Source organism: Myotis daubentonii, chromosome 4 (assembly GCF_963259705.1).
Source record: "Myotis daubentonii chromosome 4, mMyoDau2.1, whole genome shotgun sequence".
Taxonomy (NCBI): Eukaryota; Metazoa; Chordata; class Mammalia; order Chiroptera; family Vespertilionidae; genus Myotis; species Myotis daubentonii.
In genome coordinates this window covers 115,513,647-115,540,088 of record NC_081843.1, presented here as the reverse complement: position 1 = coordinate 115,540,088, position 26,442 = coordinate 115,513,647, and the positions used below count along the sequence as shown (strand labels likewise).

At 61.4% G+C, this 26,442-nt stretch overlaps 1 protein-coding gene across 2 annotated transcripts; it reads right to left on the bottom strand.

The window, feature by feature from the left end:
* Positions 1 to 7,490: 7,490 nt before the first annotated feature.
* SNX18 (sorting nexin 18) lies at positions 7,491 to 23,407 on the bottom strand. 2 transcript variants are annotated; one of them, XM_059695019.1, is made up of 3 exons: positions 23,061 to 23,407; positions 21,754 to 23,024; positions 7,491 to 9,827 (listed from the first exon to the last, which is right to left on the bottom strand). In XM_059695019.1, exons 1-3 carry the CDS (start codon positions 23,405 to 23,407, stop codon positions 9,574 to 9,576), a joined length of 1,872 nt encoding a protein of 623 aa, XP_059551002.1. In that variant the 3' UTR covers positions 7,491 to 9,573. The 2 variants fall into 2 exon arrangements, with proteins under 2 accessions (XP_059551002.1, XP_059551001.1); XM_059695018.1 differs by having other exon boundaries at positions 21,754 to 23,407.
* Positions 23,408 to 26,442: the final 3,035 nt, after the last annotated feature.

Below are 26,442 nucleotides of genomic sequence, written 5' to 3'. Positions count from 1 at the left end.
AAACCAGGAGGTCACGGTTCAGTTCCCAGTTGGGGCACATGCCCGGGTTATGGGCTCAGTCACCAGTGTGTGGGGCGTGCAGGAGGCAGCCAATCAGTGATTCTCTCTCATCATGGATGCTTCTATCTCTCTCTCCCTCTCCCTTCCTCTCTGAAATTAATAAAAATATATTTAAAAAAAAAAAACAAACAAAAACTATGGGAGGTGACTTCGAAAGGACCAAGTAGCTCCCTGGTGCCAGTCCTTCCTCCCCCCGGCGCCCGCCTTGCCCACGGAGGGATCATCATAAAGAAGGGCATTCAGCTGTGGGAGATGGAACCTCTGAGGCGGGAAGTGAGGACCAGAGTCCAAGGGTCCAGGGACATGGCGCAGGAGCAGAGCAGGGACAGCAGGGATGCATCCAGTCAGGGGTCCTGCTCTGGTCCCCGCGCTCCTCCCCCTGTCCCCCCCCCCGCCCCCCGCAGCAGCTTCAGGCCCTGCAGCCTGCCCGCCTGGGGTGCCGCCTTCAGGGCAGCGGGAGGACTGGGTGGCTCAGCAGGGGCTGAGCGGCTGCACCAGGAGGCAGGCGCTGGGCCCGGCCTGGCCTCGGCTGCAGGGCCGGGACAAGGAGGAAAGGCCGGCGCCGCCCGCCCAGAAGCTGTGGACACGGCACAGGTCCCGCCTCCTGCCCGGGCTCCAGGAGGGAAACGCCTCCGCAGAGGAGGTGGGTCTCCTTCTCCCCGGCGGCCTGGCCCGGAGCTGGCGGGTTCAGGCGTCACCTGCAGCCGACATGCGTCACAGCCACGCAGCCGTCAGCCTGGGGCAGGGGCCAGTGACCAGGCGCCGTCACGGGCTCACCTGACAGCAGCAGGAGCTCCTGGATGTGCCAGAACCTCCCGCGCCACCAGGCCCTCTCCCCGCCAAGAGCCGTCCTCATGCCCACGGGGAACACGCGGGCCCGGGTGTGGTCCGGGCAGCCCAGCCTGCCCGTGGGTGGCTTCTCTCTGCGGCAGGCGGGCCCTGGCCTGACGACTCCCTCCGTGGCTCCAAGTCCAGGCAGAGCCAGGACCGCGTGCCCTCGGCCACTTCCTCGTTCCTGAGCGCACGGCCCGGGAGCAGACGGAAGAAGCCAGGAGCGCCGCGTGCCGCCTTCCTCCCGGCCGGTCCCGAGCGTGGCCCCCCTTTCTCCCGCCCCCGCTCTCAGGGGTCCCCACTCCGTCCCAACACCTGCTGGGTCTCTCGCATCCCTGCCCCTCGATCTAGCTCAGAAGACGTAGCTGAGGAAGGACACCCCGTCCTGACCGGGCCCCGCCCCACGCTGTCCCTGCGACCGGCTCGTGGCTTGTTCTCCGGCTCCACCGTGGACTCGGTCGAAGTGCTGCCCGGCCCCCGAAGGCCAAAGCCCCTCGGTGCCCCCTGAGCTGCTGGCCCGAGGCCTGACCCGCATCCCAGAGTTCGTCCCTCTGGGGCGTCTCCCAGGGGCTCAGGCAGTGGGGGGGGGGGGGAGAGGGAGGGGTTCTGATAGGGTTCCAGAATCATCCTCAGCCTCTCGCAGGTCCTGACATGAGTTTTCTCATTTCCCTTTTTATTTATTTTTACTTTTTTATTGATTTCAGAGATGGAGAGGGAGAGAGAGACATCAATGGGAGAGAATCATGGACCGGCTGCCTCCTGCACGCCACCCGCCAGGGATTGCGCCCATAACCAGGCAAGTGCCCTGACCGGGAACCGAACCGTGACCTCCTGGTCATAGGTCGGCGCTCAGCCACTAAGACTCCCTCTTCCTTAGACCTTGCTGTTTTCTGAATTCTTCACAAGGAGCTCATATTCCTTACGAAGTCGGGAAGAAAGACGCTGCTTCTCACGTAGATAAGAAGGTTCCCTGGAACAGGGTGGCTGTGTTTGCAGCGACAGGCATAAGGCACTGGGGCGGGAGGGTGGCTGGGGCCTCTGCCGGGACAGCAGCCCACACATCACTCGCAGCCACAGCTCCTCGGGGCCTGGGGGCAGGCGGGGGGGGGGGGCAGGACAGCAGGGGGTGTCCTCGAGGCCTGGGCACACACCGCGAGTGTCTCCGCTAACAGTGTGTCACCGCAGCACAGCGGTCCTTCCAAGGTCAGCCGCACGCCCTGCCACGGGCACAGGCGCCGGCCGGGCCTGACATGAGGTGGGCTCCCGAGGGTCGCGCTGGACACCGGGGAGGCGGGGAGAAGCAGAGGCCAGGAGGGAGAACAGCGCTGTCACTTCCACAGAGGATGGCAGGACGGAGCCCAGGGTGAGCTAAGCGTGAGGCGCACGTTTCCAGGGAAACTAAAAGCAAACAGAGCAGGAGGAGGAGAGGGCTCCGCACACAGAAGCTCCAAGCCAGGACCCACATCCACCCGCAGCCGCTTCCCTCCCGGGATGGCCCGCGCCCGGACCTGGGCCCAGCTGCTCCCCGTGGGTCACGGGAGGTGGGGCGGAGGCCAAGGTCACATGCGAAGAATGTGGGGCAGAGACGGAACCTTTCTCGTCACCACTGTTCTCACGTGGCATGAGGAATAGCTCATCCAACATCCTCACACTCTCTGCTTCCACAATCGGAAGATTCTAGAAGACGACAGAAACGACAAAGGACCCGGTGGCTGAGAAGCAGGCTCTGGGCTAAGTCCCGCCTCACCTCCTGCCGTGGCCGCTGGGCACACACCTGCCCTGGTGCCCGTCCGTCAGCACGGAGCCCTGGCACGTGTGCCCGCCCACAGCGCTGCCCGGGGACCACGTGAAACAGCTGGACGGAGGGCAGACTGTTCCCGCCCCGGCCATCACACGAGGTCGGGGGCCTGAGAGAGAAACGCGGATTTTAAAGTCGCGGCCTCGCCTGGTTCCTACCCCGCTGCTTCCTGCTGATAAGGGGGCGAAGGACACACGTTCTATTTAACAGTCGGCTCGTTCTCAAGGCCCCTCGCGCTGAGGCTCTGCATGGAAAGCGCCGTCTCAACTGTGGCCGCCGCACGCGTGGGAGGAGAGGGACACCCGTGATGAGAAGGGCCGGGAGGCGGCTTTCGGCGAAGGCTGCTCCCCCAGAGCGACTCGGACAGGCCCATCCCCGGGGGGCAGTCACAGGTGACTAAACGGGGCATCTCGGGTCCCTGTGCTGGCGGCCCCTCAACCTCCAGCCGGTCCCCCGCACGGGCACAGATTCGGGAGCCCCTCTCCGGCGGGACGGGGACCCCGAGGGGCCACGCTGGCCGGTTCCACCTTCACACACACGACTTGTCCCTGGGGCCTCGGCCTCCCTCCGGGACAGGCAGCTCCGGGGTCTCTGGCCGAAACGAGAAGGTGAGTCCGGCGCTCCCATCAGCCCTCTCGGCACAGCACACCTTCAGGGAGCCACGTGGGCCCGGCCAGCGCGGCTCAGGGGTGAGCGTCGGCCCCTGAACCAGGAGGTCACGGTTCGGTTCCCGGTCAGGGCACAGGCCCGGGTTGGGGGCTCCATCCCCAGTGGGGGGCGTGCAGGGGGCAGCCGACCCATGAGTCCCTCTCATCGTTGATGTTTCTGTCTCCCTCTCCGTTTCTCTCTGAAATCAATAAAAAACTGTATTAAAAACTCGACAGGAGCCGCATGGGCGACTTCGATAATTTCAACGGCCGTCCTTCCCGAGTGTCACACCTCCACGCGGGGATGAGGCAGGCTCGACTCCTTCCAAACCCTCGGCCGGTCTGCGGCGGGGAACACACGCCCGGCCGTGGCCGCCAGCAACGGCCGCGCTCGCTGGACGTCGCCGGCACCGTGCACGTCAGACCAGCCCAGGACCTGGACGGCACCTCGTACAAACCCAGTAGGAAGCGGTGCCGGTTTGATTCCCGAATCCCAGCACAGCTAAAGCAAGTCCCGGCATCCACGGCGTCAGCATGGAGATAAGGCCCCGCAGGAAATGACTGCCGGTGATGTCACCACGGGCCAGTCAGAGGAAGGGCGGGCCGCCCTCTGTCCTCACGGGCCTTGCCCAGCCCTCTCGGTGAGATCATGGTGGGGGCGGGGGGCGGATTTCATTACAGCTCACCTCAGCGGGGCGGCTGCTCGGTGCCACCCACAGTGATGTTGAAAGAATGAGGAAGGAGGGGGGGGTGGAGGGAGGGAGATAAAATCCTAATATTAGTAAGATAAACTCAGCTGCAGAGGCCAGTGCATGTCAGCAGGCTTGTCCAGTCCAGTGAAGAAACGGTGTCCTTGCATCAGTTTACATGGGGGCACGGCCGGGTACTGGAGGCTGCAGGTGCAACGGAGGCTGCTGCTCAGCTGACCTCAACGGAAGATGCTCCCCGATTCTACCAGGTCGGCCCACTGTAACCCCAAGGCCGTTCAAGGTGGACGAGGAGGGCAGGAGAGTCACGTGGAGGTGCCTCGGTGCTGGTGTGGGGACGATGCCACCACCGCTGCCGGCCGTGAGGATGGAGGGCCCTGGGAAGCTGGGAAAGGCAAGAGGAAGGACTCTCCCCGCCATCTCCCGGGAGGAGCGCAGCCTGGCGTCCCCAGAATTAGCTCAATGAATTCTATTCTGGGCTCTGCCTCCCGGAACTGAAGGCAAGAAATCTGTGGTTTCCAGCCACCGAGTAAGTGACACTTTGTGCAATGATGATAGGAAGCAACACAGTGACTGAAGAGGCTCCCCCGTCGCTGGGACACTAAGTACCAGCCTGATCCCACGGGGAGCCCGATGACACACCGATTTCCACGGCGCTGACGCCAGGCTTTCGCCGAGGAGAAGGGGAGGCACCGTGTGGACTGCTCTCGGCCAGGGCCTGCCCGCCAATTGAAAACAGGAGAGGAAAACAGCAAAGACATTCCAGTTCATCTGCTGGTGTTTGCACAGCAAACACAACACCCCACGAGCCGGCGGGACTTCTGAGTCACCCGCTCTGACCTCGTTCCGACCGTCAGCCTATAAATATGCCCAGCGCTGCCTAGACCCTGGGAATCACAGAAAAGAAGCCGGCGGGCTGGAGGAGGAGAAGCGAGAACTGCACTAAGTGCAAGAAATGCCAGGGCCGCGGGCACAGGCGAACCCGGGCCCAGAGGAGGAGTGGGGTTCGGCGAGCGGAGGAGAGTGGGGGGCCGCCGGCGGTGGGCACGGCCGAACCTGGGCCCAGAGGAGGAGTGGGGTTCAGCCAGCAGAGTGGGGGGCCGCCCCGGAAGGGCTTGCCCAGGTCAGTTGGCACGATGTCCAATACGGTGTGCGGGTGGCGGCACACGGAACGGCCAGTGAACTGCCAAGTGCTGCACGCACAGCCCTTGTAGACGCAGCTTTTCCGTGGTCCTGGGCCTGTTCCCCATCTTCATAAGGAGCCATAAAGCCTTCCTGGCAGGAGAGGGTGAGGGATTTGCCCAGAGTCTCAGGGCCGGGGCCGGGGACCGTCCCGGGGTCCCTCTGGCTCTTTCAAGGCCCAGGCCCTAAAGAACGAAACCCACGCCGTGGTTCACTGTAATCGTTTCTACTTAACAGGTCACTGGTGCAGATAGATGATAGGTAGGTAGATAGATATCGGTATGTGTGTGTATATATGTACATGGTTATTAACTTCAGAGAGGAAGGGAGAGGGAGAGGGAGATGGAAACATCAGTGATGAGAATCATTGACCGGCTGTCTCCCGCACACCCCACGCTGGGGATCGAGCCCGCAACCCGGGCAAGTTTCCTGACCGGGAATCGAACCCTGACCTCTTAGTTCATAGGTTGACCCTCAGCTCCTGAGCCAAGCCGGCTGGGCAACCCTCCTTTTTAAGTTCTTTTTTGTTTTTTCTTGTCTCCCTATTTTAAAATGTATCTTTATTTTTAAAATAGAAAATACATTCAATCATTGGAATTCAAAGATATAAGCAGGTAAACAATGAAAACCTCCCTCCCTCCCTCCCACCCGGCCCCCGGACCCCAGTGCACTGTTACCTGGCTGCCGACTGTCAGTCTGTGCGCACACACGCATTCACCTTCTAAGCTTCACTGAAAGGGCAGCGGTAACACTGCTCTGCCCTTTTTCCCTGTATTTTCTTGGGGAAACTCCCTCGTGCATGTCTAGAGCTTCCTCGCCTGCTGTTCTTGCAGTGACTGGCGCGATGCTGTGTACCCCGCCAGGTACCTGTGCGACTCCATTCGCCAGGAGACCGCCCGCCAGCAGGAGCTCCTCCGCTCACAGTTCCTTCCGGGTTCTGTAACGGGCCGTGGGACAGTCCACGTGTCAGGGACGGCCCTTCTCCAGGACCTGGCTTGCTCCCCCGGCAGGTGCCCTGGCTCAGGTGAGGCCCACAGGCCCACAGACGCGCTGGCCTCACGCAGGTGCCGCGGGTCCTGGCCACACGCGGGCGCCCAGCCCTCCGGGCGGCTCACAGGGGCGTTCGCTCACCGGCAGGGCCAGGCGACAAGTGACCGAACCACAGGCTCCAAACACCGGCTGATTCTCGGGAACACCGTCAGGGTCAGCTGGACTGAACTCGCTAAACCCGAAACTCCTCCAGTTTTTAAAGCATTTTCTCCCCGAGGGAACCATCGAATCGAACACCGCATTTTCTAGACCATTCCATTGACCCAAAGCAGGACCACCAAGCTGTGTCGGCCACTCGGTCCACAAGAACGTTTTGACTTGGGGCGGGGCTGCGCCACCGGCCACCAGAGGCACTGAGCTGGGCTCTGCAGTGAGCATGCGGCCATCACTGGGAAATGTCCGTGTGGCCGAGGTCAGGGCTCTGTGCTGCCTGCTCCACCCGTCCCAGCCTCAAGTGCCCATTTCACAGCTGGGAAAGCACAGGCGGCGATGAACTCGTGATCGATTGTGAACAGAAACAACTGAATTTGTGACCCTGGCTGTGGCTGTGACCCTGTGGTTATAGCTGTGACTGTAGCTGTGACCTGCGGCTATAGCTGTGACCTGTGGCTGTGACCCGTGGCTATAGCTGTGACTGTAGCTGTGACCTGTGGCTGTAGCTGAGACCTGTGGCTGTGACCCTGGCTGTGGCTGTGACCCTGTGGCTGTAGCTGTGACTGTAGCTGTGACCTGTGGCTGTAGCTGTGACTATAGCTGTGACCTGTGGCTATAGCTGTGACCTGTGGCTGTGACCCTGTGGCTGTGGCTGTGACCCTGACTCGTGGCTGTAGCTGTGACTGTAGCTGTGACCTGTGGCTGTAGCTGTGACCTGTGGCTGTGACCCTGTGGCTGTAGCTGTGACCTGTGGCTGTAGCTGTGACCTGTGGCTGTGACCCTGTGGCTGTAGCTGTGACCTGTGGCTATAGCTGTGACCCGTGGCTGTGGCTGTGACCCTGTGGCTGTGACCCTGTTGCTGTAGCTGTGACCTGTGGCTGTAGCTGTGACCCGTGGCTGTGGCTGTGACCCTGTGGCTGTTGAACAGCCCGTGGCACTAGAGTTGCCGTGTAGAAACAACTCCATCTGCAATTAAATAGAAACCCAGGCTGAAGCGGACGCCCTCATGTTATAAATCCGTATCAGAATCATTAATTACAGAAATAAAGACAAACAGTGGCATGAAGGGCATGATAGTTTATTTTAAAAAGCGGTACCACACTGATCTTCATGACCAGCGTACACATTATGATGGTTTTTCTCTTGGGTATTCACATCGCAGTATCTTTTATACTGAAATGTTTCAACAGGACCAAGAACGTTAGAGAAGTGAAGACTCGGGTGGAAATGAGCACGGGAACTCCGGGGTCCGAGCGCAGAGAGTTACCTGAAGCCGCCGGGGTGTGGTCGCCGTGAAGCACAGCAGTCCTCCAGGCGGCAGCGTGAGCGTGCACTCCCGGTGCCTCCATCTTTAGTCCGTATCATCGACGCCCTGCCCACCGTGGCCCAAGCACAAGCCTCTGAGACACCTCAGGCCGTGTCCAGGCTGCCAGAGCAGGAGTTTAGTGATTTTAAAAAGAAGATCAAACCACCATCAAAATAAAGAGGCAAAGAAAACGGGTTTTCAAATCATTTGAAAGCATAGTGCATATTTGCCCAATACAGACCCAAACTTAGAGCAAATGCTAGAATTATAATCTCCAAACTTCTGCCATAAAATTAGCATTTATACACACATGGGTTTTGCTTATCAAACTGTATTTTGCCATCAATGAGAGGAAGTCACTCCGGAGAGAACAATGTATTTGGTCACAGCCCCACGTCCCGGAGACAACCTAAGGAATGCAGTGTTGGTAAGTCACGAGACCCGATCTTAGAAGCCCTGTGCATGTGCGGCTCCTCTCGACAGGAACCGTGCTGCGGAGTAATTACGTCGATAACTGCCCTTCCTCCGCCAGCGCGACGCACCAGCACTTCCCGCTGGCCTCTGCTCTGCTCCACGCTGACGCGCAGGGTTCCTGCGGCCGCTAAGCCTCCCTCCCTACAAGCAGCAGGTGCCGCCACCGTCAGGGACGTTCGCATCTCCAAACGCAGCCACACGTTACTGAGCTCAGCAAGGACGAAAAACATGGAGATCCGGGCGCTTCCAGCCAGAATCTTTGTGCTTTTTTAAATGAAGCTGCTTGGGAATCTTTTTGGTATGCATCAGCCTTTGTATTCTCTTTAAAAGAATATATTTACGGTAATTTTTAATGTTAAATGTCCTGGGGCTTATCAGTACTTAAAAATAACAATTCTTCTTGCTTTCAGCATCTGGAATAGAATTACTTCTGGTCCCTCCTCAGATCAACGCTATCTGCATCACGTGTAACACTGAATTTACAGACATCCCTGAAAAGTGGTCGATTAAGTAAACGAGTGAGTGAATCACAGTGGAGTCTCGATCGGTTAACAGTGTAGATCCATTAAAAAAAATCACACTGAACAGGAAAAGAAATCTTCGAGCTAAAAAGGAAAGAAAAGAAACCCTCCTGGGCAGAGCCGAGCGTGTCCTCACCGAATCTGTGCTTGTCCCGCGGGCGGCCCGGCCTCCGTGGTGAGCGGGGTGCGTGTGCCCCGCACACAGGCCTCCAGGACGCGGGAGGGAGGCCACACGGAGCCCCTAAGGGAGCAGAGTGCCCCATCGCCTCCCCAAAGGCCCGCAGGTCCCGGAGGAGCACAGCCCCTCTGCCAGCTGACCCTCCCGCCCGCCCGCCCAGCGCCTCGTGCGGTCACTAGCAGGCCGTCCCTGGACGCACTGGCCTTTCGCTCTTTCGATCAAAAAGTCGTGTTACTTTATAAAGGGGGGCGGGGAAATGAAAACCCGAGTCTAAAGGCACGAAGTCGCACAGCTGCTCTCGTCGGAGTTTGTAAACAGAGAACAGGCTGAATTTCGGGGACCCCAGTCTGTGGGCGGGAAAGGCATGGGGCAGGCTGGCCCGGGCGCCCCGAGACCCCGCGGGGCTCTGAGGTCTGCCAAGTCTGCACTGAAGACCCATCCTCCAGAAAGCAATAAGGCAAAGAGTAGAATCGTATCCCCGCTACGTGGTAGTGTAGGCGTACATAGTGTAACTTAGCTACGATGCGGCACCGCCCGCGCCGGCACACAGCCAGCCCGGCTGCGGGCACAGAGCGGCCTGTGCCTGCGGGAGCGGCGGCAGCTGAGCCGTCTGTGCTCCGCTGCGGAAATCACCCTGGAACTGGAGCGCCCCACGCGCGCCCGGCACTAGACGCTGTCGTACTTGTGAAGAGCCTCCTCCAGCTTCTGCGTCACTTTCTGGAAAAATATGATCTGCTGCTGCAGGAAGTGCTGCATCTGGGACCTGAAGTCGCGCACGCGGACCTGGTGGAAGTGGTGGATCTCGGCCAGCGTGGCGAAGGAGATGGTGTTGCAGCGGGCCTGGATGCCCTCGGCCTTCTGCGCCTCCATCTTCCCCTCCTCCACGTGCCGCCGGCTCTCCTTCACCTTGGTCAGAGCACCTGCGGGGAGAAGGTGCGTTAAGACACATGCATGGGCCCAGGAACAGATGGGCAAAGGTGGGTTACAGTTGTTTGTATAGAAAATAATACAATAATTAATACAAGAATAAACTCTGGCCCTGACCGGTTTGGCTCAGTGGATAGCGTCGGCCTGCGGACTCAGGGGTCCCAGGTTAGAATTCCGGTCAAGGGCATGTACCTTGGCTGCGGGCACATCCCCAGTAGGGGGCATGCAGGAGGCAGCTGATGGATGTTTCTAACTCTCTATCCATCCCCCTTCCTCTCTGTAAAAAAAATCAATAAAATATATTAAAAAAAACAAAAAAACAACAACTCTGTTTCGCCGACTCACACCTGTAAACCTACCTCTGCCTGCTCTGTATATTGAGTTTTATCATAAAAACAACGCCCCAGAGGACGCACACCCTCAGAAAGTCCTGGAAGGAACCGCTGTGAGGCTCCAGCACGGGACCTGGAAGCGGGCTGGCCCCACGCAGGCCCCGCTGTGACTGCTGCCCCCAGGGGGAGCGGCGCACGGGGCTCCGACCGCAGTCCGCCCGCCAGGAGCCCGGCACCTGGAGCCCGCAGCCCATGGAGCGAGACCGCCGCCTTCCTTAGGTGCCGGGGCTGTGTGGATGACGACCTGGGAAGGAAGCTGGAGGTCCCAGAGCCGCCGGTCAGAAATGTCACCAAAAGGCATCTGCGAGGGGCAGGTGGGCACTGGGCCCGCAGGGTCACATGGAGACAGAGCTGGACGGTGTCGAGTGGGAAACAGGACATCACGGCTCTCGGGAAGGAGTGATGCTAACGCTCGAATCTCTGGACACGGCAGCCCCAGAATCCAGACTCCTGGCCCTCATCCTCCTAGCCCAGCGGAAGAAGCGAAGCATCTAGAACACCTGTCAGCAGCCAGAGGACACGGCCCTGAGGCAAGCAGGAAGGGGAGCGGTTGAGAAGCGCAGGTTGACGGCGATGAAATGTACAGGGGAAGCCCCGTTTCTAATCTCTCCCATCTCCTACCAGAGGACAGAGCGAACTGGTATAAAATAAAACCCGCGGAGGGCAAAAGTGTGTTGTTTTCAGGCACAGCTCAGAGACCCGAGACTTTAAAAGCCACTGACAAGCACTCGGCATACATTTGCATGTGTGTACATTTTCATTTATTTTTTCTAAATGTGATTTTTTTTTTGAATCCTCCCCCAGTGACATGCTCAGAGAAAGGAAGGGAGGGAGGGTGGGAGGGAGAGAGAAGTGTATCTTGGCTGCCTTCTGTACAGGCCCCGACGGGGATAGAAACTGGATGTGCCTGGCCGGGAATGGAACCGGCAAACTGCTTTCTCAGTGGACGTCCCGAAGGAGTCAAGGAGAATCTAAGACACATTTTTCTCCCAAATGTGAATTCATTTAGGAAATGAAACAAACGCTGCTCTCTTCAAAGTGCCCACAGGTTCCGGGGCAAGAAGGTGATTCCCTGGCACAGCCTCCGTGGAGGACCTCGTGTGCGAGCAACGGCCACGGCGCCAGGGCCCCGCCTGCAGGCTCCCGAGGAGGCCGCCGCACAGCACGCGCGGCCAGGCCCCGCCGTGACACCACGGGAGACAGCCGTGAGCGAGCAGCTGCATGAAGCGGATCCGTGTCCAGGGAAGTGCTCAGACGCCCCCGGCAGGCTGGGGTGCTGGAGACGGGTGGGGGGGACAGTCCACAGGAGCTGCCCCAGCAGCAGCAGAGCCTGCTGGGCACAGTCCATGCACGGCCTCTAGCCTGCGGCACCCTCACACCAGGAACCCGGGAAGCTGCCTGACCTCTTCGAGCCTCTCAGCCTCCAGGAGCCGAGGAAGAGGCGGGGACGGGGCCTGAAAGGGAATGGACTTCACGCACACGCTAGGGCACTGGAAGGAAGCGAGCGGGAATGGGAAAAGCCAGGCGGCGCGGCGAGCAGGAGGTGGGTGGCTGGGAGGGGACCGGCGCCCGCACCTGGTGGGCTCCGCACACCTCCCTCGTCTTCCTCACAGCAATTTAGAACCTGTGAGTGCATAAAAGAAACTATCGGTTTTGCAATTTCCCCCTGGAATCTTACTAACCTCATTTAATTCACGAATTGCGCCTGTGAAGTCCCTACCTGTGCACTAACACAGCAGGATGCCGCAGACCGAAGCGCCGGGAAGGATGCACGGAATTCTAAGCGCAAACGTACGTGGAGGGAGGGCTGCGTCGGCCCCTCGCCCGCCCCACGGGAAGAGGGCATAAAGCAGGAACCACCTGTGGTCACATCCGGTCCCTTAGGAACACATGGCAGCGCTCGGGTGCAGGTGGGCTCCAGGCAAACACTTACTTTGCCAACTAGGAACGAAGGACAGGACCAACCGCGAGTGGGTAGCACCCAAAAGCCCGTTCCACCGGGAATCGGTTCGCACGGTTCAGAGCCGCCGCAGGAGGTGCAGGGGCTGCAGGGGCAGGAGGTTCCCCAGAACGCGTGGGGCCTGTATTGGCGGCTCCCGTCATTTCTCGGGGGGGGGGGGGGGGGGGGGACACACACGCCTGAAGCAGCAAGAGCTGCACCCTCTGACCTGATGGTGCTCACACTGGAAATGGCCTGGACACATTTCTACCCTGACATCGTTTCCTCTTTAAAATGCTGACTATCATGAGAAAGGCAGAGGCAGCCACTGTCAAGCCCGCCTCGGGAGTGTGTGTGAGCTGGAGAAAGCTGCCGGGCAGACAGACCGACAGCCCCACCCCCACGGCGGGACCGCCCACAAACCAAGGCTCCGCATGGGCACCGCTCAGGCACTCCTTACCACGCCCAGGAGGAGTGTAAATAAAGCTAAAAACGTGGCCCAGAAACTAAAGCACAAAGGGAACACACACTTTTTAAAAATATATCATAAAATCCAGAAGCAGGCAAAGGTTTTCAAAGCCTCTCCTGTCCAGGTGGCTCCCGGAGCGGAACCGGCCCCTGTGGCCTCCACCAGACCCGCCACCTGGCCTTCAGCACAAACAGGGCGAGGGCGGGGCGACAGGACACCGCGCGGGGAGAGGTCACTGTCAGGAGACAAAAGACCACTTTGCTCCGGGCAGGGCCGGCATCGAAGGCAAAGACAACAGCGAGAGGCAGGGGAGCGTGAGGGCGGGCGGAGCACACACGCAGCTGCTTCCTGGGTGAGACCGCGGCTGGACGGCCTGGGACAGTGCGTGGTCAGCAGACTTCACGGTGGGAACAAAACGCAGGCAAGGGTTCACCTGAGAGGAAAGGGCTGACGCGGAGCCGGGGGCGGTGCGCTGGACGGTAACAGTGACCGCTCAGAGGGACAGCCTCAGGGAGGCAGCCCACGGAGAAGCACAGCCGCCCGTCCCCCTGAAAATACATCCCAGGACGGCTGAGGCCAGGAAAAAGGCAGGACTGAGCGGGCGGCCTATGTCAGCCCCGCCCCTGCCTCCGGAAGCCAGGCGCGGCCACACCACTGGCCACGGCCACGGCCACGTGTCCTCCGGGGAGGGCGGGAGCAGCACAGCCTCTGGGAAGGCAGACGGCAGGCGTTTCCAGCTGAGACTCGGTGTCACTGCTGAGCGAGCTGGACGCATTGCTGGAATGTCTCCACAGATACAGTTCGCTCCGAAACAGTAACCCTGAGACCCACGCCAACGGGGGGAGAACCATCCCTGAGGCTTTGTTCCTTGTAAAGAACCGAAAGGGCCGCAGAACAGTTTGGGGTGCAGTTCTCTCTGCCTTACAAACAAAGGGCTGCATGACTTGCCCCAAGTTCTGCCACTAACTCATGCCAGAGCGCTGGCCACCCCTCCCCACCGGCCGCTCCCCGCTCCGTCCCACACAGGGCCCGTGCCAACGCGGCTGACGGCCACCCTTTCCTCACTGAGCAAAGGGAAGCGGACAGTGGCTGGGCCGCTGCAGGGCTGTCACTAACAAAACCCCAGCGGGCTCACTGTCACACTGATGGCAACTCCAGGCCCCTACCCCGTCCTCGACCCACCCACAGAAGCCACGGCCTGCATCCCCCGCCTCTCCCACCCCTTCCCTGGGTGGACCACCTGGTGCAGGCTGGAGGGAGCAAAGGTGAGGTAGCCACCACCTGGTCTGACCCACGTGTTCTAAGTTTTCCGAGGGATTACGTTGCGCATGCTCACAATGCACACACACTAGCCAAAGCTCAAGAACCGAATCCATGACAGCTCCTTCATATCATAATCTCCACGGGCTCAGGCTCCAAGAGACTCACTTTATAGGTCCAGGACGTCGGCACCCTTTTCGAAAGCGTCACAGCCTGCGGCAGATCACCTCCCAGCAGGCCTCCCCGGAAGCAGGCCCAGGTCATTGTTGCTCTAAGATGAGTGGGCAGAGCGTGGTGTCACGTGGCCCATCGGCACCTGTAGGACCCCACCACCGGCCGACAGCAAACAGTCACCGACATTAACTGAGCTGTGTCCCTCCTCCTGATTGGCAGAGAAATCAATTTCCTGGGAACTTCTGCCCCAGCAAAATGTACTGCCCCGGGCATCCAGGCACTGAGCCACCCAGGCATCCAGGCACTGAGCCGCCCGGGGAACCCAGGCACTGAGCCGCCCGGGCATCCAGGCACTGAGCCGCTCGGGGAACCCAGGCACTGAGCCGCCCGGGCATCCAGGCACTGAGCCGCTCGGGGAACCCAGGCACTGAGCCGCCCGGGGAACCCAGGCACTGAGCCGCCCGGGCATCTAAAAGTCAGTTGAAGCTGACAGACCTCCCTTCAGGCCCCCTCTGTGCCCTCTCTTCCCGCTGCTCAGGACCCCAAGGGCTGGCTAGCTGCTCCAAACGCTCCAAGTCCCACCAGGCCTGGTTTCTGCTCCTGAACGTGTGTCCTCTCCTCAAGCAAATCTCGTGTTCCGGTGAGTCCTGTCCTCCTAGGACCAGCGACGCAAAGGCCCCGTCGCTAGGCAACAGGGATCCAAAGCTACATTTTCCCCTTAAAGATGACGTTTTCAGAAAAGCAAGCACCTGACTGAATTTTGAAATCATGAATGTGCCAACAGTATGCACTGGATTTCCTGTCTGCCCAGGGCCTTGCCCCAGAAACCCAGCCGGTGCGACGGGGGCAGGAGGCAGGCTGAGGGGAGCCGCCAAGACCGGACCAGGCGCTTCTTCTCACTCGCTGGCACATGGACATGTCGAAAGAAAATGCTAATGTGGCCCAGTGGCCTACTTCGCTCTCCTTCACCAGGGCCGCAGCCCGAGTCCGCTCACACCCACCACTGCGCCCTCCCTCCCTCCCCACCCACCCGCCCAGTCCTTACTCTCCCGTCTCTGCTCCAATAGTTACTTTCATTCTTTTTTGAGAAAACATCTCAAAAGCCTTAGTTTCTTTTTTCTAGGAAGAGAAAGAACGACCGAAGCTGAAATAAGTCCGTGAGAAGCCGCCCAACAGCGAGCTCCTCCCCAGGGGCAGGAGGGGGCAGGAGGGAGCGAAGGGACTCTCTGCTTGGAGGGAGGGAGCTGAGACCGCCACGCCCAGGGGGAGCGGACGGAGCTGCCTCTCAGAGCGCAGTCACAAGGACACTTTCAAAGGACACGTCGCTGGCTCTCAAGTTCTCTTCCCAGAGGATGTCCGTCTTTACCAGTAGAACTGTAGCTGCAGGCCCCTGCTTGCAAACTGCTGCATAAGCAATGCTGGCGCTAACCGCTGGGCAGCACGGCCTGTTAACTCCTGCACCCACGGTGCCCTCTGTGCCTGGCACTTCCCATGGCTTCATGATCGCTACGCTGTGGGGACAATCTCTCCGTGAGCTGTTTACCCTGAGGGGCACCCTGACCCTGGGCTCCCCTGGAGTTCCAGGACCTTGGCCTTCCCGTACCCACTGGAGACGAAGCGCCCAGAAACACAGGTCTGAAGACAGACAGGAGACAGCCTCCAACAGGAGCACGCCCACCCCACGCTGCCACGAGCGGGCCAAGGCGCCTCTGCGGGCAGCAGGCGGCTTTCCCGAAGGTCCAAGGTGGCCAACCCAACATAACTACGGGCAGGAAGTGGGTCTCTAAGCTCCTCCAGGCCCAGGCCTGACCTTGCCCACCATCCCCAGCCTCTCCGAACCCGCCTTCTCCCTGCAGGCCTCACTCCTGCCCCCCACGGAGCCCCAAAGGGAACTCTAGACCCGGAGAGCCAGGCCCTCAGCCGGCCCCCCGGACACGTGTCTGCGTCCACCTGCCCTTCCCAGGCCGCCTGGTGCCCGGTCACCGGGACAGCCCCTCCTGTCTGTGCTCGGCCGACAGGAGCTTCCGGGAGCCTGGGCCAGGCTGCCCGTGAGGGATGCCTCGGGGCTCAGTCACTTTCTGGGGTTCACCTCCTGCCTGCAAGTCGGGAAAGTGAGAGGATTTACCTCCAAGCCCCCAATATCTATCCATCTCCCTCCCTCCCTTCCTCACTCACTGAAACCAAAAGAAAAAAACATTTTTTTAAGTGAAAGCCATCCTCAGCTCGGCGCTGTGAACAGCCCGCCCTGCTCCCTCTCCAAGCACCTCCGCTGGTGGCTCCACGGCCCCGGTCCGGTCCGCAGGTCCTTTCTGCCCCTCCTGTAGGCACAGCCCCTCTGCCTCCCCTCCCACCCCCACAGACACCCCGTCGGTTTAGGATTTCATCATGTCTTGCCTCACCCCACCCGAGCCACCCTTTACTCTGCCACCAGGACCTGTCCCTCAAAGGTGTGGCCCACCCGGTCACTCCCTGCCTGGCCACTCCCTGCCTGGCCGGTGAGGCGCCCTCCCTCCCCTCTCCCCAGCTGACCGCAGATCACCTGAGGGCTTTTCTAAGGGCCCCAGGCCTGCACTGACTCAGCAGAGCCAGGCGGCCAGCCTATTGCCGTGGCCACTCCCAGGCTGCCCAGGCTGCTCCAGGGGCCACATCTGGCCTGGCCACATCTCCCCTTCCTCCCCGCCACCCCTGGCCCTGAGGAAAGCCTGTCCACTCTACTCCGCTGATGTCCAGAGTGGCCTCTCCCCTCTCTGCTGCGCCTCCCCGGTCCCTGGCCCAGCCTCCAGGTCTCTCGCCTGGATCAGTGGGCAGCTTCCTGCTGGCTCCCTGCTCCCGCCTGTGGCACCTGCCCCTCCCCACTCGATCCTCACACAGCAGCCACAGGAAGCCTGGGTCGGACCAGCTGTCCATCAGGCCGCGGCTCCATCCCTGCTCCGGCCCCATCTCACCCGGCTTTCCTGCAAATCCGACCACGACCCACAGCCCTGCAGCTCGGCCTCCCGGGCCCTCAGCCCCCACCGAATCCTCTTAGGGGGTCACCTGGCCTCCTCGCCGCCTCAGCCTGCCCAGCACTCGGCCCTGCCAGCGCCCTGGCTCCCGGGACCCCTGGTGGCTCACTCCTTTAAACTTCCTTCTGCCTCCCGAGGCTCACTTCCTGCCCCATTCTATGTTCCCCGCACGCCCCACTCCAGCGCACGTTACATTAGCATGTGTCACTGCGTGTGCTTTTCATGTTTCTCCATCTGCTAGCCTGCACCCTCCACAGGGGCAGGCATCTCTGCTTTGGTCACTGAGACAACCCTAGCATCTTTTCTCAAAATATTTTTTATTGATTTTTAGAGCGAGAGGAAGGGAGAGGGAGAGAGAGAAAGAAACATCAATATGAGAGCAAAACATCAATGGGCTGCCTTCTGCACACACCCCACTGGGCATGTGCCCTGGCCAGGAATCAAACAGCAACCTTTCCGTACCCGGGGCAACGCCCACCCACTGACCCACACAGGCAGGCACAGCCCTAGCACTAGCAGTGCCTGGTCCGCGGTGGGCACTGAGCTAGCTGCTGAATAAACCAGGGTTCTCTCCCAGAGGCTCTGAATAAACCCAACGACTGAGCAGCTCCCCCCTTAGCCACCGTCTTCCCACCTGCTAAGTAACAAACCTCTCTCGGGAGAGGAAAGGCAAGTCCCGGGGCGATGGAGGGCTCTAAGGCACAGGAATCCTCCTTCACGGGGAGTTCAGCCTGGGCCCACCGGGAAGGCTGGCCGCCTCCCACAGGCGCGTGGGCTGGCAGTGGGGGCAGATGAGTGACTCAGTTTCTACCCAGACCTTCAAGCAGAGGCGGAGTGTGAGAGCCTCTGAGACCTTCTCCCTGGCTCCGCCCCAGGACTATTTTTAGCTCAGGAGGCCGAAGACAGGGAAGGTAGCCGAAGACAGGGAAGGTAGCCGGCCTCACCCCACGTGTCCTGAGGGCCTGGCCATCTTTAATTCATGTGGGAGGGAGCCCTCCCTGCACGTGGGGAGGGAGCACAATGGCGAAACTCTAGACCGGAGGGCGGGGCCAGGGCGGGGTGCCACTCCCGGCCACTTGGGTGGAACAGAAGGCCGCATGGGGAGCGCTCAGAGGGCCCCATTCAAGAGCACAGACCCTGGAGGCCTGTGTCCTCGTCACACCCTCAGACGGACAAGCCGCCCGGCGGGCCTCACACCTTCCTCGGGATGAAGAATGACCCCTGGAGGGCCCGCCAGCTCCCGGCCCACACGCAGGAGCAGAGGTAAAACCCCGCTTCTCATCACCAAAGGCTCAGTCTTCCCTCCGGCAGCGTTCCCCTGGAGGTGAGCCTGCAGCCTGCAGCCTTCAGCCGTGACTCACGGCCATGCACTGAGCGTTATTATCTACGAGAGATTAGTCATATCTTTGGAAATAGAATGAAATAAGCTAAGAAACTCTCTGCTGTACCTCAAACTCACCAACGTCTGCATCCCTGTGGGCAGGGATGGCCTCCTCGCAGGAATCAGTGAGCAGAGAACTAAAGGGACTCCTCTTTTTTTAAATGTTTTTATTAATTTTAGAGAGAGGAGGGGATAGAGAGATAAACATCCATGATGAGAGAGGACCATGGATCGGCTGCCTCCTGCACGCCCCACACTGGGGATCGAGCCCACAACCCGGGCCTGTGCCCTGACCGTGACCTCCTGGTTCATAGGTCGGTGCTCAACCACTGAGCCACACCAGCTGGGTGGGACTCCTCCAAAGACAAAGCAAATAGTGAGTAAAATCGCAGCAGATTCTGAATTTCCATCCACTGCCCTGCAGGCTGGAAGCTGCCCCCCTCACTCAGCCCATTCACCGGGCAGGTCTGTTTGCCCGAGCCTCCATTAGCTGATGAAAAAAAATCGCCACCCTAGAATGCTCCCTCAGCTAGAGGAGCCATATGGCGCTCTTCAGCTCTGCAGGAAGCACGCACATGAAACGGTTACGTGTCAGCCCGGCCTCGGCACTGAGCACGGGCAGCAGGGCCAGCCCACGCGTGAGGCGCCGCGCGTCCCAGCTCATCAGACGCCCCTCCTGAGGCGGCCGTGTTCTGAATGGGCTGCGAGGCGGCTGCCGAGCACATGGGCGTCCCCACGTGCAGACACCTTCCCCACGGGAAGAGCGTCCACCGGCCTCTTCCCCTGCGAGTCTCCTCCTGAGCCCACGGGGCGGGAGGGGCGGCTGGGAGGGGCCAAGTGAGCAGGAAGCCCGTGGGAAGACCACTCGAGGCCGGAGAGGCCCGACAGGGACAGCTGTCCAGCACGGGCTGGGTCAGCCTTCAGCGGAGGGAAGGGCCAGCGACATCCCTGCGTCCCATGTGGTGGCCACCTGCTACAAAGCACTTAAGGGTACCGAGTGTGGCTGAGAACCGAGTCGTTCCGTTTTATTTCACTTTAATTAAATGTAAAGAGCCACACGTGGCTCACACAGCCAGCACAGAGCAGCCCTGGCCCAACACAGAAAAGCAGTCTCCTGGGCCAGAGATGAGTTCAGAGGGCCAAGTGGTCCTACCCTGTCCCCCAGAAGGGGGGGGGGGGCACCTCATTAACGGCGTCGCCACGGCATTCGTCATTAAGAAGCACTTTCCAATCACCTATCAGAACAGTACAAGGCAGGAGTGAAGCGGTTTGTCTTGCTGTAAGAACAAGAACTTAAGAGATGAAGTAACGCTTCTGAATTGGTAACATTCTCCCTGAGTTGAAACAAACTTGTTACATGAATAAACAGCCAGGAGCTGCCGATGGCCGGGGCACATTCCCTGTGCGTCACCTGGTGTGACGCTCTCTCACCTGCACCCGAGCCGCCCTGGTCACCAGCCTGGCAGCCCGTGCCCTGGCCTGCGCGCTGCAGCCTCAGGTGGCAGCACATCCTAAACACATCACCTAGAGACCCGGTCCCCGTGCGACACACGGAGGCTGCGACACACACGGAGGCTGCGACACACACGACCGTCGTTCTTTCCCAGGCGCCTGGAGGTTATGGTCGGTGCCCCTGACTGTTTAAACGACGTCAAACGGTACTGGTGTTAATAAAGGAAGTTTCTCAAATCCCAAGTCATAGGAGACAATTTTAGCTTTAGGATTAAAAAATAAACAAGCCCCATGGTTCACTAGACTCCACAAGCACGGCTGTAAACGCCCAACAGCTCTGAGCGCACAGGACACACGCCCTTTCTCACAAGCAGCTCCCAGAGCAGGCGCTTGGTGGAGCGTGGTCCGAGCGACCCGAGACCCAGACCGAGACGGGGCGGGCAGGACCAGTCACCGGGCAGGACCAGTCACCTGGGTCAAGGCCACAGGTGTGGGCACTTGGCCCCACCCTCCCAACTACTCACCAGCAATCTGCATAAGTTACATGAATAAACAAAGAGGCAGCCAGCCTGGGTCCCCATGGGTGTAACACAAGTGGAATTTCAATGTCAGGTCCTGCACTCAAGGCCCAAGCGTGAGACCCACCAGGACCAGCCGGGGTCAAGGATTCAAACCAATTTACGCAAAAAGAGGCGCAGGGGTGGAGGGCAGGCTGGCAGGGCCGGCAGGGCTGTGGCTGCCTTCACAGCACCCTGCGAGGTCCGGCCTCCACGGCACCAGCACACCCAGGTGTCTGCAGGCGCCACCCCGTGAGTCAGGACTGGCACTGGAGGGGGAGGAGGGAGACTGCGGCCTCGGGTCTGAGGGCTGACATGGAGGAGGGGCCGACAGGTTTTGTGTGGCTCTCGGGAGCAGAACAGGGACCAAGAGGCAGATTTTAGTTCAATGCAAGTCAGACCGTGTCCAAGGCCGGGGGTGTCCTGCTCGGGCTTGGCCCCTGGAAAGGCCGCGACCCCTCACTGCGGAAGGCCAGGCTGTTACCCAGGAGGTTTCCCGGGAGGGGTTAGACGGCGCCCCCCTCCTCCCCACCCCACCCTCTCGGAGGACACTCACAGGGAGCCCTCCCCAGCCCTCCCCCAGGCACAGCCGGGATGCGCACGGGGAGGGCTGTCTCCAGAGGCCACACTGCCCTCATTTACGCTGGGAAGGAACAAAGGGCCCGTTTAGCTTCACCGAGTGTCAGGCAGCCACTATCACTAGTAAACCCTGGGCGGCCGGCAGTTCCTGGTTCTCGCTGAGATGCCAGGACGGGCCCTCAGACCGACGGCCAGACTCCACACATTCCACGGCGTCCCACGCCCTGGTCTGAAGACCGCTCTTCACTTCAGTCTCACGGGCTCCACAATCACAAGGACTGGGCTGAAACAGATTTCTCAAAACTTCCTCAAAGTCTACCAAGGCCGCAAGCCAGAGGCCGGCAGGAAGCGGAGGGCTTCCGCTGCCCCGCCAGGCCCTGGGAGCACTGACCCCAACTCCTCCACCGGGGCGGGGCGGGGCGGGGGGCGGGGAGCGAGGGCAGACTCACCTGCGACTGCAGGCAGGCCTCCCCGGGACCTCTAAGCCTCCTGACCCCCAGCCCTAAGCCACCCCGGGTGCTCACAGAGGCCTATGATGTTTGCGTCCCCTTCCGAGGGGGCCCGGACACAGGTCCCAGCAGCGCCTGGCCCAACGTTCAAATTCCGGAAGGATGCCTGGACACCCCCAGGCCCAGGGGAGAGCAGCCTGTCTGTCCAGGCCGCCCCCACCCCCTCCCAGCCCACCCCACCCGCCCCTGCCCCCGGCCTCACCTTTCTGCACGTGGATGATGTCGGGGAAGTTGGCCAGGTGGCCCTGGTACAGCGCCAGCAGGTCCATGACCGGGTCCAGGTCCTGCCGGGGCTGCTCGGCGAAGAGCTCGCCGATGGCGTCGTAGGCGTCCCCGGTGAAGGCGATGGCCTGGTTGAGGCCGGCCGAGAAGGCCTGCTGGTCCAGCTCGAAGGCCTGGCTGAGGCCGCGCAGGGACTGGCCCACCTTCTGGTACTCCTTGCGGAAGCCCGTCACCTGCTTGCGCGCGAACTCCGTGGCCGTGTGGTTGAGCTGCAGCGCGCTGTCGTCCATCTTCTTGGTGAAGCTCTTGAAGCCGTCGATGCGGCTCTCCACCTCCTGCAGGTCCAGCGCGGCGGCGGGCGGCGTGCTGAGCGTCAGGAAGAAGTTGGCGCCCACCATCTCGTCGCGCTCGGCCTTGCGCTTGCCCTGCTTCCAGGCTTTCTCGTCCGTGCCGCTGGGGCAGGTGAGGAAGTGCTGGAAGACGTCGCACTGCGCCAGCACCGGGTGGCTGGCCATGTGGTTCATCCACCAGACCAGGCCCTTGCGGCGCTTGGAGATGAAGTCCTCCTCGAAGCGGCCCGTGGCCTGCTTCTCGGGCAGGTGCGGCACCGAGATGACCGGGAACTTCTCGGCCAGGCGCGCGTACAGCCAGTCGAAGTGCTTGTAGCGCCGGTACACGGGCGCGCGCGTGTGCGTGGGCACCAGCTTGTAGGAGATGTAGCTCTTCATGCCCTTGAACTTGGTCTGCTTGGTGGGGTCGTCGATGGTGCACTGGAACGGGTAGGGGTTCTCCTGCCACTCGGGGCCGTGCGGGCCCAGCACCACGCACAGCTTGTCGCCGTCCTTGACGAAGCCCGCCGCCTCGCCCAGCACGAAGGCCTCGCCGCCCGACTTGACGAAGGTGGAGAAGCGGTTCAGGTTGCGGCTCACCGTGGCCGAGCTCTTGGCGCCCGACGGCGGGTGCGGCGCGGGCAGCGGGCCGCCCCGGGGGCCCAGCGACGGGTCGCCGCGCGTGGACAGGCGGTAGCGGCCGGGGCCCCCCGCGGAGGCGCCGTCCAGGTCCGGGTACGCGCCGCCGCCCAGCGCGCCCGGCTCGTCCGCCACCGTGGAGCTGTCGTCCCACTCGTCATCCCAGTCGTCGTCGCTGCCCTGGCTCGCCTGGTAGCCGCCGCCGCCGCCGTAGAGCTGCTGGGGCGACGGCTGCAGGGCGCCCCCGGCGTACGGGGGCTGGAAGGCGCCTGGCGGCTGGAAGGTGCCCTGCGGCTGGAAGCTGCTCGGCTGCTGGAAGGTGCTCGGCGGCTGGAAGGTGCTTGAAGGCTGGAAGGTGCTCGGCGGCTGGAAGGCAGCGGGCGGCGGGGCGGGCAGGGGCTCCAGGCCGCCGGGAGGCAGGTTGGCGTAGCGGGCCGGGCCGCCGGGGCCGGGGCCGGCGTCGGGCGCGGGGCCGGGCTCGGGCGCGCGGATCACCTGCACGTAGGACGCCGGGAAGAGGCCGCGGTCGCCGCGGCTGTTGACGCCCTCCAGCCAGCCCTCGATGTCCTGCTCGCTGCACAGGCTCAGCACCTCGTGCTCGCGCAGCGAGATCTCGCCCGGGTTCTCCGACCTGAAGTCGTACAGCGCGCGGGCGCGCAGCGCCATGGTCCCCGCCGAGCCCGCGGCCGCCGAGGGCCGCGGAGGAGCCCACGCCGCGCGCCGCGCCCCGCGCCCCGCCCGCCGGTCGCGCCCTCCGCCCGCGCCGCGCGCCGCCGACTGAGCCGAGCCGCCGCCGGGGGGCGGGGCCGCGGCGCCCACGTCCCCAGCCGCGCGCGTCGAGCGCCGAGCGCCGAGGGCCGAGGGCCAGGCCGGAGCAAGCGACGCCCGAGCCGCCGAGCGCCGAGCCCGCGCCGCCGCTGCCCCCTGGTGGCCGGCGCGTGCAGCCGCCGCCGCAGCGCCCGGCAGGTGGAGGTGGTTGTGCAGGCTGGTCGGCGCGATGTCCTCAGGCTTTTAAGTGAGAAAAGGTGCCCGAGAGTCCGTCCGCGCAGCGTTTGCGTCCCGGATACACGCTGTGCCTGTGCCGAGCTGCGGCCTGCGGGCCTCGAGGGGCGCGGAGGGCAGGAGCAAAGCCCGGGGCGCTGTGTGTGACCGTGCGTGACAGCCCGGGCTGCGGAGCAGGGCTGGGCTCCATCCACCTTCTGACCACACCCCCTGCCTGACCGTGAGTGCGTCCCCTAGCGCCCCTGCCTCCTGGGCAGTGCGGTGTACCCCATTTTACCGATGAGGCCACGAAACAGGGGCGTTGACACATGGCCGTCTGCGTGGTGCGCCCGGTTCAGGTGCTGGCTGCCACTGTTGCTGCTGTGACTGCTCTTTGGACAGCAAACACCCTGTCCCCTCCTGAGGAACAGCTGGGTCCCCAAGCCCAGCCAGGCGGTGCACAGGGCGGTCGGAGCTCGCCCCTGCCCCTGGCTGAGGTCAGTGGCCCCAGCTCTCTCTGTCGCTGTCATTTTAAGCGAGGAGACAGCGGGCACGTCCTGCCATGCTGAGCGGCTCCCATGGCTGCAGCTGCGGCGCCACGTCTCCCCCCCTCAGGGTGGCCCGGGCCCGAGGCCCTTCCTTCTCGCTCTCTTCGCCTGTTCAGTCGCCTCATTGTCCCTGTGCAGACGCCTCTCTTTGGGGTTCAGCCCGTCCCCCACCCCTGTCCAGCCAACCGGGGAAGCAGGCCAGAGAGCACGGTGCTGGGCATGGCCCTGGCATTCCGAGCATCCGCAAGGCCACGCCCACCGGCCAGGACTGCCCACCGCGTGCGTTCACATCCCGACACCTGAGTTCCACTCCGTGAGCACGTTCCAGGTGACAGCGTTTCAGGGAGCATTCCGGGTGGGGACTCTTCTCGGAGCCCCCACCGAGGTCACCCACCGAGGTCACCCACCGAGGTCAGCGCGTCTCGGGGCAGCGGCGTGTGTGGGCGGAAGCAGGCAGCCGGCTTTCACACACATGGAGGAGACACTGTGTTATTGACCCTAGAGCAGCGGTTCTCAACCTGTGGGTCCGACCCCTTTGGCGGTCGAACGACCCTTTCACAGGGGTCACCTAAGACCATCCTGCATATCAGATATTTACATGACGATTCATAACAGTAGCAACATGACAGTTATGAAGTAGCCACGATAATAATTTTATGGTTGGGTCCCAACATGAGGAACCGTATTTAAAGGGCCAGAAGGTTGAGAACCACTGCCCTAGAGCCGTGGTCGGCAAACTGCGGCTCGCGAGCCACACGCGGCTCTTTGGCCCCTGAGTGTGGCTCTTCCTAAGCCTTAGGAGTACCCCGATTAAGTTAATAACAATGTACCTGCCTATATAGTTTAAGTTTAAAAAATGTGGCTCTCAAAAGAAATTTCCATCGTTGTCCTGTTGGTATTTGGCTCTGTTGACTGATGAGTTTGCCGACCACTGGCTAGAGGCGAAGATGTTTCGGATAAATGCATGTAGACTCAGCCTGGCTTCTCCTGACTTCTTAGGTGAAAGGGCTACGGGAACCTAAAATGCACAACATGTGGGCTTTGAAACAAGGAGCCCCCACATCTGCTCCAGGGGCCAGCACCCCGCAGCCAGAGGCGACGCATTCACGGACGGCTGGCTGCTCCGCAGAAGCAGGAGCAGGTGCTAGTGGGTGACGGGCCGGGGTCGGCTCTGCCGCCTGGTAGGAGGCCCAGCGCCGGCTCCGTGATGGGAGGGGCAGGCGGTCGCAGGCACCTGGCCCTGCGGCACCACGTGCAGGGAAACCTCACCCCGTCGGGATTTGTACCTGGTATATCTATGCCATGTCTTCCCGTTAGAAGCTGACCGCTATCCACTCAGGGCGTAGATACAGTCAAACGTTGTTAAAGTTTTCTCTAGAAAACGGAGCGTATTATTCACTTAGAAGATGACGCAGTCGCCATTATAACGGCTCGCTCTTTCTATTTGTGGCGCTTTTGTGAAAACGAGTCTTCAGGAGACACTCAATGGCCCCCAAATATCAGCACCTTCCCCCCTCGTCCCTCTGCCTGGAGGCGTCCGGCCTCTGCCCCTCGCCTCCACTCGGAGAAACCCGCCGGTCTCGTGCTGCCCTGGAGCGAGCCGAGCGCGTCTGCCCGGCCGTGGATTCCTTTTTAATAAGCTGTTTTTAAAGAGAAGTTTTAGGTTCTCAGCAAAATCGAGGCGAAGGTACCGAGATGTTCACACACACCTGCCCCTAAGCACACAGGCCTCCTGCGCCACCAGCGTTCCCGCAGCGCGTGCCGCGAGTGACGATGGCCACACGGGCACGGCACCCAGAGGCGGCATTCGGCCCCGCTGTGTGTGGGAGCCCGTGCGTTGGGACAGATGTATCGCGACAAGCACCCATCCTGATAGTGTCACACAGCGCGTGGTCAGTCCCTCGGGGTTCTCCTGTCCGCCCCTCCCCACCCCCAGCCTCTGGCCACCCCTGACCTTTTCACTGGCTCCATAGTTTTGCCTTTTCCAGAAAGTCATGGAGCTGGAAACCTCCAGGAGGCAGCCCTCTCGGCTTGGCTTCCTTCTCTCAGTCATACGCATTTAAGGTTCCTCCTGGCTTGTTAGCTCACTGCTATTTAGCACCGAGTAGTATTCCATTGGCTGGCTATTCCACCGTTTACCCCTGGCCCACGGAAGGACCTCTTGGTCACTTC

Coding starts and splice junctions, on each gene's coding strand:
- SNX18 (XM_059695018.1), bottom strand. CDS start 23,407: ATGGCGCTGCGCGCCCGCGCGCTGTACGACTTCAGGTCGGAGAACCCG. Junction 9,828..21,753: donor CATCATCCACGTGCAGAAAG/GTGAGGCCGGGG, acceptor TTCTCCCCGCAG/GTGCTCTGACCAAGGTGAAG.